Source organism: Telopea speciosissima, chromosome 5 (genome assembly GCF_018873765.1).
Source record: "Telopea speciosissima isolate NSW1024214 ecotype Mountain lineage chromosome 5, Tspe_v1, whole genome shotgun sequence".
Taxonomy (NCBI): Eukaryota; Viridiplantae; Streptophyta; class Magnoliopsida; order Proteales; family Proteaceae; genus Telopea; species Telopea speciosissima.
In genome coordinates, this window is record NC_057920.1 from 55,276,314 (window position 1) to 55,289,423 (window position 13,110).

Consider the following 13,110-nt stretch of genomic DNA (forward strand, 5'->3'; position numbering starts at 1 on the left):
TTTAAAACGATCAACAGTTCCATCAGCTTTTTGTTTAATTACAAAGACCCATTTGTAGCCAACAGTCTTCTTTTGTGGTGGAAGTGTGACAAGGTCCCATGTACCACTCTTCTTTAGAGCTTGCATTTCTTCGAACATGGCCTCCTTCCACCTAGTATCTGCAAATGCCTCCTGCCAAGTCTGTGGTATGGAAACAGAAGATAAAGAGGAAACAAAAGCATGAAATGATGGGGATAAAGATTCATACGAAACAGCCTGTGAAATTGGATGTTGCGTACAAGACCTTTTTCCCTTTCCAAGAGCAATGGGTAGGTCAAGTGATGGATCAGAAGGAATAGGAGAAAGAGCAGCATCTAAGGGATTAGAATTATTACCAGAGGAGGTGTCATTCGGTCCTAGTTCAGAGGATAACTCTTGGTATGGTAATGCTACAGTGGTGGGCTGTTGTTGCCCTTCTTTGTTCTTTCGATAATACTATTGTCTAAAGTCTTTTTCTGGCTGTACCTGCTGCTCCCCCTGAACATCATCATCTAAAGGTACGTGATAGTCATCAATAGGTTCATGTAGAGGAATAGGAATCAACACTTCTTCTAAAGTAGGAATGGACTCCCCCTGAACAGGTGCCGAAGATGGAAAGAAAGCCACCGCCTCATGAAAAACCACATCTATGGAAACAAAAACACGACGAGATGTAGGATAGTAACATTTATACCCTTTCTGGGTGGGAGAATAGCCAATGAAAATACAGCGGAGCCCGCGGGGATCAAGTTTACCATGGGCATAGTGGTTGCGAACAAAACAAACATATCCAAAATTTTTTGGAGGAATAATATAGGTGGAAGACCCCTTCAAAAGATAAAGAGGGGACTTATAGTCAAGTACCCAAGAGGGCATGGGCATCCTATTGATAAGATAGGCAGCTGTCAAAACAGCCTCTCCCCAAAAATGAGAAGGAACATGCATTTCAAACATAATAGAGCGAGCTACATCAAGAAGATGTCTATTTTTGCGTTCAGCCACTCCATTTTGGGGTGGAGTATCAACGCAACTGGTTTGATGAATAATACCCTGAGTAGCTAGAAATAATTGAAAGGCCCCATCTAAATATTCACGACCATTGTCACTCCTGAGAGTTTGAATGGTAGCTTGAAACTGAGTTTGAACCATGCTATAGAAGACTTTAAAACATGAAAAAACTTCACTCTTATGTCGCATCAAATAAACCCAAGTGGTGCGTGTGTGACAATCAATAAAGGTGACAAACCACTTAAAACCAGAAATAGAAGAGGTATGTGAGGGACCCCAGACATCAGAATGAATCATAGAAAAAGGCTTAGAACATCTTTTATTTGAACTAGAATAAATAAAACGAGTTTGTTTTGCAAAAACACAAGCCTCACATAATAAAGAGTAAGGGTTACAATGCTGAAATAAAGCAGGAAATTTTTTAGCTAAGGTCCCTAAAGGTGGATGTCCCAGACTCCCAGTCGACGATGCCATCGGTGTAATTCAGATAAATGATGTTCAACGGAAGTAGCAGTAAGAGCCTGTCCAGATTTATTGACAGTATTATAGATAAAATCATCGTCAAGCAAGTAAAGACCACCACGCATTTTACCAGTTCCGATCGTTCTCCCTGTCCCCAAGTCCTGAAAGACACAATGTGAAGGATAAAAAATAGCTTTGCAATTAAGATCAGATGTCAAACTACTGATAGAAAGCAAATTAGAAGTTAACTTAGGAACATGTAAAACAGAGGACAAAGATAAAGAAGGAGAACAATGGATGGCTTGCTTCCCGGAGACAGAGGAAAGAGAACCATCGGCTATTTTAATTTTATCTTTGCCGGAACAAGGAGAATAATGGAAAAATAAATTGGACTGACCAGTTATGTGGTTAGTGGCTCCGGAATCGATTATCCAAGGATGAGATAATGCCGAAGCACAATGACCAACAAAAGAAATACCTGATTTGGAGAGAACAAGGTTCGATTCAGAAGAAGGAACCACAGTCGAGGCAGAGGCAGGTGCAGATAAAGTGGTGAAGTTAGTCATCATACGACGAAAGACCGCAAGTTCCTCTGCAGAAAGTGTGGTAGTAGGGGCTGTTTCAATAGCTTCAGAAAGATGGGCCTGTGTGCCATCACGACCACCACGACCACGACCACGGCCTCTACTGCGACCACGACCACCACCACCAAAAGAGTCAGATGGCCGACCATGCAACTTCCAGCAAAAATCCATAGTATGTCGTTCCTTTCCACAATGAGTACATTTAAGAGGTTCCTTCTCAGATGAGGAATGTGTACTAGATGAGTTACCCTTAGAAGACAGTAAAGCAGATCTCTCTGGCTGTGTAGGGGGTAACATGGTGAAACGACGAGTATCTTCCAATTGTATCATAGAGTAGGCTTGCTCCAAAGTGGGAAAATGTGAACGACTCAGAACTTGAGACCGAAGCTGATCATATTCCACATTAAGGCCAGTCAAAAAAGTGTATACTCTGAATTTATCCTCCCTAAGCTGAAATTTGGTAATATCAGAAGGACAATAAAGCTGAAAGTTATCATAATAGTCAAGCTCTTGCCACAGGCTACGGAGTTCACAGTAGTATTTAGATAAAGTAAGTTCACCTTGTTTGGTTGCATGGATCTTTCGTTGAATATCATAAACTTGTGCATCATTCCCTACCTGGGAATAGGTACCTTTAGCAGCTTTCCAAATTTTTGCGGCTGAATCAAGTAGTGTATAGCCACGGGCAATGGATGGAGTCATTGCACTAAGAAGAAAAGCCATAACAAGAGAGTTGCTGGAACTCCACTTGTCTTGTAATGGACCAGCTTCACTGGGTTTGACAGTGGTACCATATATATATCCCTTATAGCCCCTTGAATCAATGGAAAGAAACATTTGTGTAGACCAAAGTAAGTAATTAGTGCCATCGAGCTTTATCGGGCTGACAGGAAAAGAGGGATAGTCATGATGGTTTCCCTGTGTAGAGGATTGGCCAGTGGTGGTGGTAGATGCATCTGAGTCAGGCATACTGTGAGATCTTCAATAATCGAGAGATTCAGAAAGTTACAGAAAATTCTGCAGTAGGTAAAAAATAGTAGGCCTTCAAAAATAAAAATCTGCAGGTTGTGTAAATAAACAACTGCAGATTTGTTTCAAACAAGGATAAACTGCAGAGTTACAGAAATAAATCTGCAGGTCTTCAAGTATAAAACAACTGCACTTCTGCAAAAAAAAATTTCTGCAGGTCTTCACAAAAAAACTGCTGCAGGTTTTCAACAAAAAAACTGCAGGTCTTCAATAAGAAATCTCTTCAACAAAAAAAAACTGCAGGTCTTCAAACAAAAAAGGAGTCTGCAGATCTTCGAACAAGAAGAAGTTGCAGTTCTCGAGAGGAATTCTGCAGTGCTTCGAAAAACAGATCTGCAGGTCTTCTAAACTTCAAACAGGGATCTCACTGTGCATGGAGATCATAAAAAAAGGATAAAAGAAAGGAGGTAGGCTCTAGGGCAGGCACTAGATCATAGTTTGATCACTTCCAAGTACCGCCCCTATGAAACAAAGGAAACTAGAGAAGAGAAGAGAGAAGAAGGGTCTTGGTTGGTTTAGGGTTTTAGGACTGTGGATTAGTTGATCTAGGAGAGATCAATTGTGGAGGGAGACGATGGAGGAGGTCAGAATTATTTCTCAGATATAGAATTTAGGCTCTGATACCATGTAGAAATAAGTGAAACTATGATAGCCCTCCACGATATGTATTTATAATAGTAAAGCTGGAACCTATTACAAATAGGGCTCCTATTACAAATATGACTCTAACTCTATAACTCTAACTCCAACTAATTAAATAGAGTTAGAATGGAACTAGGAATGGGAAATAACTAAAATAGAAATAACTAAAATAGAAGTAACACCCTATGGGTCGATCTTATATTATGGATCGACCCATGTCACACGATATACCCATATTCCAACAGCATCGTTCCATTTTAGAATAAAAGAGAGGCTTCAATCTTCAAGAATTGGGCAGAATAAATCTGCGATTTCTAGAAGAAGAGACTTGATCGATCTTCAAAAAAAGAACCAGTGTGCAAAATCTTCGATCTACAATCTCCCAGATGCTGATCAGAACTGATTCAAAAATCTGGGCAAAATCGATGCAATAACCTTCTATAAAACTTGGATCAATTTCCTAGAATAAGCAGGGTGTAAACCTGCAGAACAAACTGCTGCAATCCCTAATTAACAAATAGAAACTGATCTCCAGAGTAGCAGATTCGAATCTTCAACAAGATGGAAGAACTTCGATCTCCAATAGCAGGCAGATTCAATCTCAAAACCAGGGCAGCGGTAGTCTTCATGAAGGCATCAACTGTCGATCTCCAACCTTCATTTAAGGAAAAAACAGCAACATAACTGCCGAAAATTTCCAAATAAATAATAAACAAGGATAAAACGAGCAGGAAACCCTAGTTCTTCTTTTCTTTCTATGAACTAGGGTTTCTCTATAAATCGGAGAACCTTGAAACGACTCTCAAATCGGCAATCTTGGAGAGAATTAGTCACTAGTTGCCTAGCTCTGATACCATGTAGAGAACCTAGGACCTGTAACCAGTAACTTTAGAGAGGAGAAAAGAGAGAAGAGAAGATGGAAGAAGACTGTGCGATAGATTACCGCTCCTGTCAATGTTCCTTTTTATAATAGCCTTGGACAGATTACATACTTAAAATAGAACTCTAGTCTAACTAGGAAAGGAACTAAAGTAGGAAACTAAATAACTATGTCACGTTGGACATACCCCAACTGACTCATATCTCAACACTCCCCCTCAAGCTGGAGTATACATATATCAAAAGAAAGCTCCAGCTTGGACCAATAAGAATAGAAAAAATAAATGCTACACCAGTCTTGAATAGTAGTCGTAGACTCCAGTGAGCACAGAGAGAACTCCAATCAACCACCATAAAGCACACACTCCAAACATTCTAACAATATGACACTTCTTAACTGCCCAACATTCCGCACCATACATCATAGCCAGTCGTACGACTGTCAGTATAAAATTTTCCTTTAAGCTTTAAAGGAATACGTCGATCCCACAACACTCATACGATTTTGCCTGGAGAAGAGGAAGAACATGATTTTCAAGGTTGTGAAATGGAGGGCTAAGATTCAGGACAGTGCAGATCTGTTTATGACCAGAGGGAAGGTAACATTAACACTCAACCTCATATAAAATAAAAATCCAAACTACTTTAAAGTTTAAACTAACCCATCTTAAAGAATTAAGTATAGTTAAACCTCTTTTCAGTTTTATGCTGGCCCAAGGATTGTTAAAATCAGAAACCCTTCTATTGGAAGGGACATTAACCCCATGTTGCCTCTTGGACAGTGCATCAACTTGTTGATTCTTTTTTTGGGAATGCATCAACTTGTTGATTCACATCAAGTGTTGTATGGTTGAAAAATCTGGTTTTAGAGGAGAGGAGGAACATGAATTGGACCTCTCCCATCTATTGGACTATTAGTGAATAAATAAGAAGAATGCCATAAAATGGAGGGTCATTTTTTTGTTTTCCTTTTTTGGATGATTTATGGGATCCAACTATTCTGGTCCATTTACTGTTATTGCCTCTGTGAACATAGTAGCTAAATAATCCCAACGTGTTACATAAGGCAGATATTGTATAATTGTTCGGTTTTCTGCAAATTTTTCCATTCCTCTGTGTAAATAACCCAATACGGGTTCACAGTCATTAACATCTTCACCATCTAAAGTAACGATGAGTCGAAGAACACCATGCATTGATGGATGGTGAGAACCCATATTGACTATCATAAGGTCTTTTCTTGTAGCTGGTACAGTCATATCTTTTTTCCCCAATTCATTATTCCATCAATTGCTGAAAACGAAACGAAATTCATAAAAATTCAACCCCCATCCTAGAGGAGACAACCCATTTATGGTTCCAGCCGAGAAGAGACGTAAAAGGAAGGATCCAGTATAACTAGAAAGAGATCCCCCCCAGTTGGACAACAGAAAAATACAACTCTAAGAGAAAACCAAACAAACGAAGAGTCAATAAGTACAAGTCATCATATGAACCAGAAAACATGATATCTCTATCACCTATGCTCCTTGCTTACTCTTTCCCATGGAATTGTTGGATCTAAGTCTCCACAGAAATGAGATAGTCTTGGAGGTGCACTATGATCTGACAAATCTAATGAGATGAGGGAGCTGCCACAGCCCCACAACTGAGGTTAATGGTCATGTTCAGCATATAGAGTGTCTTCAGTATCTTAGTGAATAGCTGATACTGTCCAGTATCAGTAAATTTCCATCCAGTGGTCTGTGACCTCAGATATTTGGCAAATATTTTTTGAGCTCCTATATAGCTTCAAAGTTTTTCTTCGGGGGGAAGTGGGGTGCTCATATATCTTCATAATACTCTCAGCTCAACTCAACACAGCTTTGTCCCAACTAAATGGGGTCAGCTATGATCCTATTTCTCCAATCAGCTTTATTCAAAGCCATACAAGATTCCAGTCCTAAGCTATACATGTCTTTCTTCACATCTCCTATGGTTATTTTAGGCCTACCTCTAGCTCTTTTAGCACCTTCAATTTGGAATAAACCACTTCTCTGTACTGGAACATTCAAAGTTCTCTGTTGCACATGTCCATGCCACCTCAGACGAGTTTCTCGTAACTTATCATTGAATAGGGGCAGCACCCAGTTTTCTCTAATTTGTTAATTTTTTATTTTATCTTTTCTAGTTTTACCACTCATCCAACGCAACATCCTCATTTCAGCCACATGAAGTTTGTATAAATATTTTTTCTTTAGTGCCCAACATTCAGCCCCATACGTCATTGCTGGTTGTATAACTGTTCTATAAAATTTTCCTTTGAGTTTAAAGGGATACTTCGAACACAACACTCCGGATACACCCGTCTATTTCATCTCCTATTCTAATTCTTTGTATAATATCATCCTCTATTCTCTCCTTCATTCATGATCGAACTTAGGTATCTAAAGTTATCACTTTGTGGTAACTCCTTATCATCAATTTCACCATCCCACTCTTAGTTCTATTGTTACTAAAGTTATACTTCATATGCTCTGTTTTCTTTCTACTCATCTTAAAACCTTTTGATTCTAAGTTTGATTTCCATAAATCCAACTTTGCATTTAACCCAGCATTTGTTTCATTCAACTAAACAATATCGTCTACAAAAAACATACACCAAGGGATCTGATCTTGAATGTCTCTAGTCAACTCATCCACAACTAGTGTAAACAAATACGGGCTTAGAGGTGAACCTTCGTGTAATCCAATTGTTATGGGAACTTATTACCCTGTCCTCTCCCCTCACAGTTCTTATGCTAGTCACTACAAGTCTACGTCATTATACATATATTTAATTATGTCCATGTATTTACTCGAAACATTTCTTCTCTAAAACATGCCAAATTAACTCTCTAGGAACTCTATCATAAGCTTTTTCTAAATCAATACAACAACAACTCAGCCTCATACCAACTAAATGGGGTTGGCTACATGGATCCTTGTCTTCCAATCAGCTCTATTCGAGTTCATACTTGATACAAGGTCTAAGCTATGCATGTCTTTCCTCACCACTTCTCCTAAGGTCATTTTTAGGTCTACCCCTGGCTCTTTTAGTTCTTTCAATCTGAATCAAATCACTCTACTAGAGCATCCAAATGCCTCCGTTGAACATGGCCATTGCCACCTCAAACGACTTTTTCTAAATCAATAAAAAGTTAAAACCATATGAAGATATTTCTTATATGCTCTGAATCTCTCCATTAAGTCTTCTAAGCAAATAAATAGCTTCTGTGGTTGATCTCTCTGGCATAACGCCAAATTGTTTAGCCGAAATATTAGTTTCTTGGATAACCAGGTTTTATGCTGGGGTGATTAACCATGGAAGCTCATATAGCTTCATAATATTCACCTACATTTTTTTCTTTCTTGTAATTCTATTTTCTTTTTCCCATGTCATTGAACGTAAATCTTTTTATTTTTATCCCCTGTAGGATTTCAAGCTCTCGAGGAACTGTACTATAAGTCATGGTTACATAGGTAAGAAGCAACTTTTTTTATTGTCTTTTTTTTTTTTTTAAAAAAAAATCTGCAGACTTCAATGATTCTTATTATAGTTTTTGGGGGAACCTTGAGATACTTAGTTCATAATAATTGTGCTATGCTCTGAGGAGTTAATCTTTTATCTAGTGAGCATTAGGTTTATAAGAAAATATGTTCTGAGAACTGGTTCTACCTGCAACCAAGACAAGTCAAATGATAGTGATCTTCACTGTATAGCAGGGAAGCATGACAGAAGCACTTGAAACACAGTATATAGTGATGAATCCTTATGACTTTAAAGACTAATAGCACAATGGGGGTGTTTACTTCTTTTTCCAGTATGTGGGCATATGAAATACAGGCAAACTTGACTGGTTAGTGATGGTTGAAGCAAAAGCAGGATGGATTACTCATAATCAATCCCTTGTAATAATTTACTTTTAAAGAGTAGCAACTTTCCATAGATACATAATACTCAGAATTTCCTTGTTGCTTTATGTATTTAAGAAATGCTTGCAGTATGTTAATATTGAGTTCTGGCTATACCTATGTACATAGAATCTGTTATTTTCAAAATTGAACAAGACCTTGAACTGAAAGAGGCTGGTTTCGATTTTTCCCTGTTCTGATTGTGGTTTTCAAAAGAAAATCAGGAATCTAACTGGAAAACTGCAAACAGAAAGGGGTGGGGGTGTTCCAGTTTTTTCTAGTTCAACAACTTGTTTGGTTCAGTTTAAAAACTATCTTCTGTACTCTAGTGTTGGGCTATAAGTTTTTGATTGTCTTCTATTTCATTCATGCAGTGGGCAAAGAGTTGTCATACAGGAAAAGGGAGATGATCAAAAAGTGGAAGATGTTGTGGTTACTATTCAGGTGCGGCAGAGAGAAAGCAATGCAATTAGTTAAACTAGTGACGTTTTGAGTGACTTTTGATTTCATAAATGCAGGGATTAACAACCTCGGGATATTTGTTGGGCTTTGGAGAAGACAATCAAATGTATGAGCTTCATCCTGATGGTAATAGGTAATGTTTGTTCCTGCGGCTATTCTTTCCCTCTTTTCTCGTGGATGAATTGTGAACGTATAGAAGCCACACCCGAATTATAACATCTGGATTCTGGCATGAAAATTATTTATGCAGTACATATGAATCTTTATAATGTTGCAATGTTCACCGCAAAAAGATATCTTGATGCTATGTTTGATTTCCTTCAGTAATTGATATTGTGAATATTATTGATGCAATCATGCTTTTCTAAGTAGATCAAGAACCTTTTGGCCAAAATAAATAAATAAAGAACATCATATAGGTTTTGAGGCATATTTAGTTTCCTATCTCATTAATAAGGTAGTGATGGTGACACTACACATGGTATGAAACAGAGGTTTCATGAAAAGCATTTCAGCACATGTTCTTAAAGATTGGCGTCAGATAGTTCAGATCATCTGATCCTTGCTGGGAATTGGGATCAGTTGCAGTATTTAGGTTTTTCTTATAGATATTTTTATCGGATCAGCTGATCTTTTGTTCCAGAAACAATTTTGATTCTAATACCAATCTGTAAATCCTTGCTTCAGCATGAGCAGAGCGTGCCACTAAACCAGGCAATGTATGAGAGAATCAACATCAGTTCCAGAATGTTATTGTTTCAGCTTTTCAACCCCCCCCCCCCCCTCAACCCAAAAAAAAATTCATGGAAGTACCACTGATTTACTGACAGTAGTCAGTAGCTATATACGGGGAACAGATGAGTTATTGGTTCTAGCTATCTTAATAATTCAGGGTTAGGAGATTGATAGCAAAATAAGCTGTTCAAGGGTCTGCACAGCAAATCAAGATTCGGAAACTTGTGTACTTGATTTAATCTTCCAGATTCATCTAGCATGTTATCTAATGTTCACTAGTCCCTTTATTTATCTATTTTCTTTGTTTTGTTCTGTCTTGAATCCTGCTATATTGTCATTTCTGTGTCAATAGCCTCTCAGATGACTCAAGATTTTTTTCTCTCCTATAATTACAAGATTGATCTTAAGGTGTTGCAATTTTATTTCCTTGTAGTTTATATTCTCTATTTCAACTTTAGCAGTCTATAACAGTGTTAAAGTATGAATATAAATACCTTTATTAGCATTGATATTACTTTTCATATGAATGCAGCTTTGACTTTTTCAAAGGGCTGATCAGGAGGAAACTGGACTGAAGAATATTCCTGTTTTGAACCTTCCACCTTAAATGAACCAACCAATTCCTCACCATGTGCATGAACAATGATGCTTTTTTCCCTTTTTTACCTTTTAATTACTTTTCTTATTTCTTTGGATCCTCCTCTTAATCAATAATAAGAGACCTGAGATTTCATAATTACCAGTGGTTGTACAGGTTTTTCCATACATACAAATAGAAAAGAGATGGAATATCTCTGATCCCTTTGCCTAATAAAAGTAAGTTTAGCCTTATCTTGTCTAATTTTCAATTCATTGGTAGGAGTCCTGGTCTCTTTCTTTGCCAACCTTGAAAGGATTTGAATGATTAGGGTTTATGATTAATTTGGTCTTGCTAGAGAACAAGAGTGTTAGTTTTCAATGTGTTGGATCAGAAATTATTAGCTGTCTGAGGTCCATGTGTATCAACAACCAGGTTAGTGGATTGATGAGTGATTGAGACGCATTTCAAGAATCCATACCAAATACAGCCTTGGTTTCCACCCATGATCGTAAATCTTCAGGGAAGATTGAATCAAGGACTATGATGCATTTCAAGAAATCATACCAAACAGAGTCTTTTTCCACCCATTATCTTAAACATTTGGGCCCACTATTATTTAAATCTCAACCTCAACGTTTTGTGGATCTCAGGCACCTCACCCCTCCCTGAAGATCTCAACTCTAAATCGTGGTTAAAGAGAATGAACTATATAGCTATACTTTGAAACCCTTTAGAATTGTATAGTGGACATTTTGAAATTAAGGCTACTTTTGGTATGGTTTCTTAGAATTCATTATTGACCTAGAATGGAATGCATACCCAACACATCCTAAATGTTTTGCCATTGCCTCACTAGAGGAGGATTTGCTATTTTTATTAGTTTTTATTTTCTTCTGTCTTCATATCTGTTGCTTCAGAAGGAAAACTTCCCACATGCTCTGGTTTCCTTATTCAACAGAAGGTCCAAGTAGCCAATAATTGGTGGTGACCACTTGAGAGAGAGTCTTTTTCATAGAAGAGGAATTTTGGAAGATTGAATCATGTTCTCAAGGCTGCAAAAGGTGAAGTAAGAGTAAGTGTAAGTGGTGAGTTGTGAGTTGTGAGTTGTGAGTTGTGAGTTGTGAGTGTTGAGTGTGAGGTCTTAAACAATCAAACTTTCCAGCTGAGAAAGTACCTTCTCTTTGTCATCAATGGGACCCAACTCCCATATGTCTCTTCCCACTTAATCATAGAATATGCTTTTATACGTTACATCCAACTCTTCATTTTTGAATCTCTTAATCATATAATTCCAAGTTTAGGGTCAAACACCCCCCCATGCGTACTAACCACCACCAACCATCACTTCCCAGCTTTTTGTTCCTTAGCCTTTTTTTTTCTTGGCCTTGTTAACCCCAAAATTTTGGACAAGACACATCTCTAACCCTGGAAAACCTTTTTGCTGTTCCCTATTTGAATAGTGTAACCAAATGGGGCCCTATGTGATGAAAGAATCCGACAAACCTACCAATATATTACATGATTTAGCTTTGCATTACTAAATTGGTCATTTCAAAATTAAGGACTAAGATTTCTTTCACCAGTCGGTGACTGGATGGATTCCCACCATCTTATAGTTTATAAACTCCTCTTAGGTTTTAGTATGTTTTTCAAAATATCCTTCAATACTCCTATGCATATCTGAAGTTGCCTCGGTGAATGGATTCCATTCACCATGATGGAAGGAAAATTCGGTCCTTTTCTTAATACATAGATAGCTAAAGAATTTAATTAAACAAGAGATATCATGCGATAACTTAAAATTCTCCCATGGGCCATCGGTGACTATTCCCTTGCATGAGTGAGTTACTCCACCACCTCTTGAGCATCACATCCACCTTTAACAATCCCTGTTCTTTTGCTCCTTGCAGCCTCTAGTACACTCCCTGTCTTTTCTCATTGAGGATCCCACCATATTTTACCTCATAGGATTGAAATTTCTCAATCTGATCAACAAACAGGTAGGTTCTCAAGTGTTAGCTGTTGCCATCTGCTGTTCATTCTTGGTTTTAGCAGATCAGATTCGGTGGAATCACCTGATTTGTATTAGAATTGACTGATAATTCTGAGAACCTTTTTTTTTGGGGGGGCGGGGGGGGGGGGAATTGGCTATGTATATACACTTATGTCCTCCCCCCCCCCCCTCCCCATTTCTCCTTATAGACACGATAAAGTGCTGAATATCGATGAAACTTACCTTTTGTAACTACATTTACAAGACTTTTGAATAAAAAACTGCAAAATTTAAGATCTTTGAAAAATATATGCTTTTTTCCTATTCCATTTTCTAGGGTTTTGACCATTTCCAATATGATTCCGAACCAATTATGATCCTAATCGAATTGAAATCAATTATCAATGGAGTCTGATCCTGTACCCAAGTCTGAGCTTTTAAATCTTGGGTGGTCAATGTAACCTGAATCAAACCCATTGTCGTCACGAGCCCTAATGCAGTCCATTTTTTGTGTTTGAGGGGGGGGGGGGGGAGAGTATGGAGCGTGGAGCCAATGGAAGTGTAAGCGAAACATCAATAGAGGTGGGATTTTTGCCTCACATTCAGTTAGCTTCTAAACTAATTGTGGTTAGCCTAAAAATGTAAACGAATAGAATACAAATCAGATATAACACTATTCGCATTCACATCTGATTATCTTCCAAATAAATTCAAATACTTTTCAAAAACCAATATTTTGAATACAAATTCTTCTAATTGAATACAAACATGAATTAAGTACGGAT

General features: G+C 37.9%; 1 protein-coding gene across 3 annotated transcripts in view; it reads left to right on the forward strand.

Moving 5' to 3' along the window:
• Positions 1 to 10,976, forward strand: part of LOC122662409 (biotin--protein ligase 2-like) — a 48,150-nt gene extending 37,174 nt beyond the window's left edge. For 2 of the 3 annotated variants that reach the window (XM_043858030.1, XM_043858031.1), the window contains 4 exons: positions 8,078 to 8,123; positions 8,930 to 8,999; positions 9,074 to 9,150; positions 10,285 to 10,681. In XM_043858030.1, coding sequence (XP_043713965.1) covers positions 8,078 to 8,123; positions 8,930 to 8,999; positions 9,074 to 9,150; positions 10,285 to 10,327 — 236 coding nt within the window. In that variant the 3' untranslated portion in view covers positions 10,328 to 10,681. Of the gene's footprint in view, positions 1 to 8,077; positions 8,124 to 8,929; positions 9,000 to 9,073; positions 9,151 to 10,284; positions 10,682 to 10,930 lie in introns of those variants that run through there. The other variant, XR_006333018.1, reaches the window with a different exon arrangement.
• Positions 10,977 to 13,110: the final 2,134 nt, after the last annotated feature.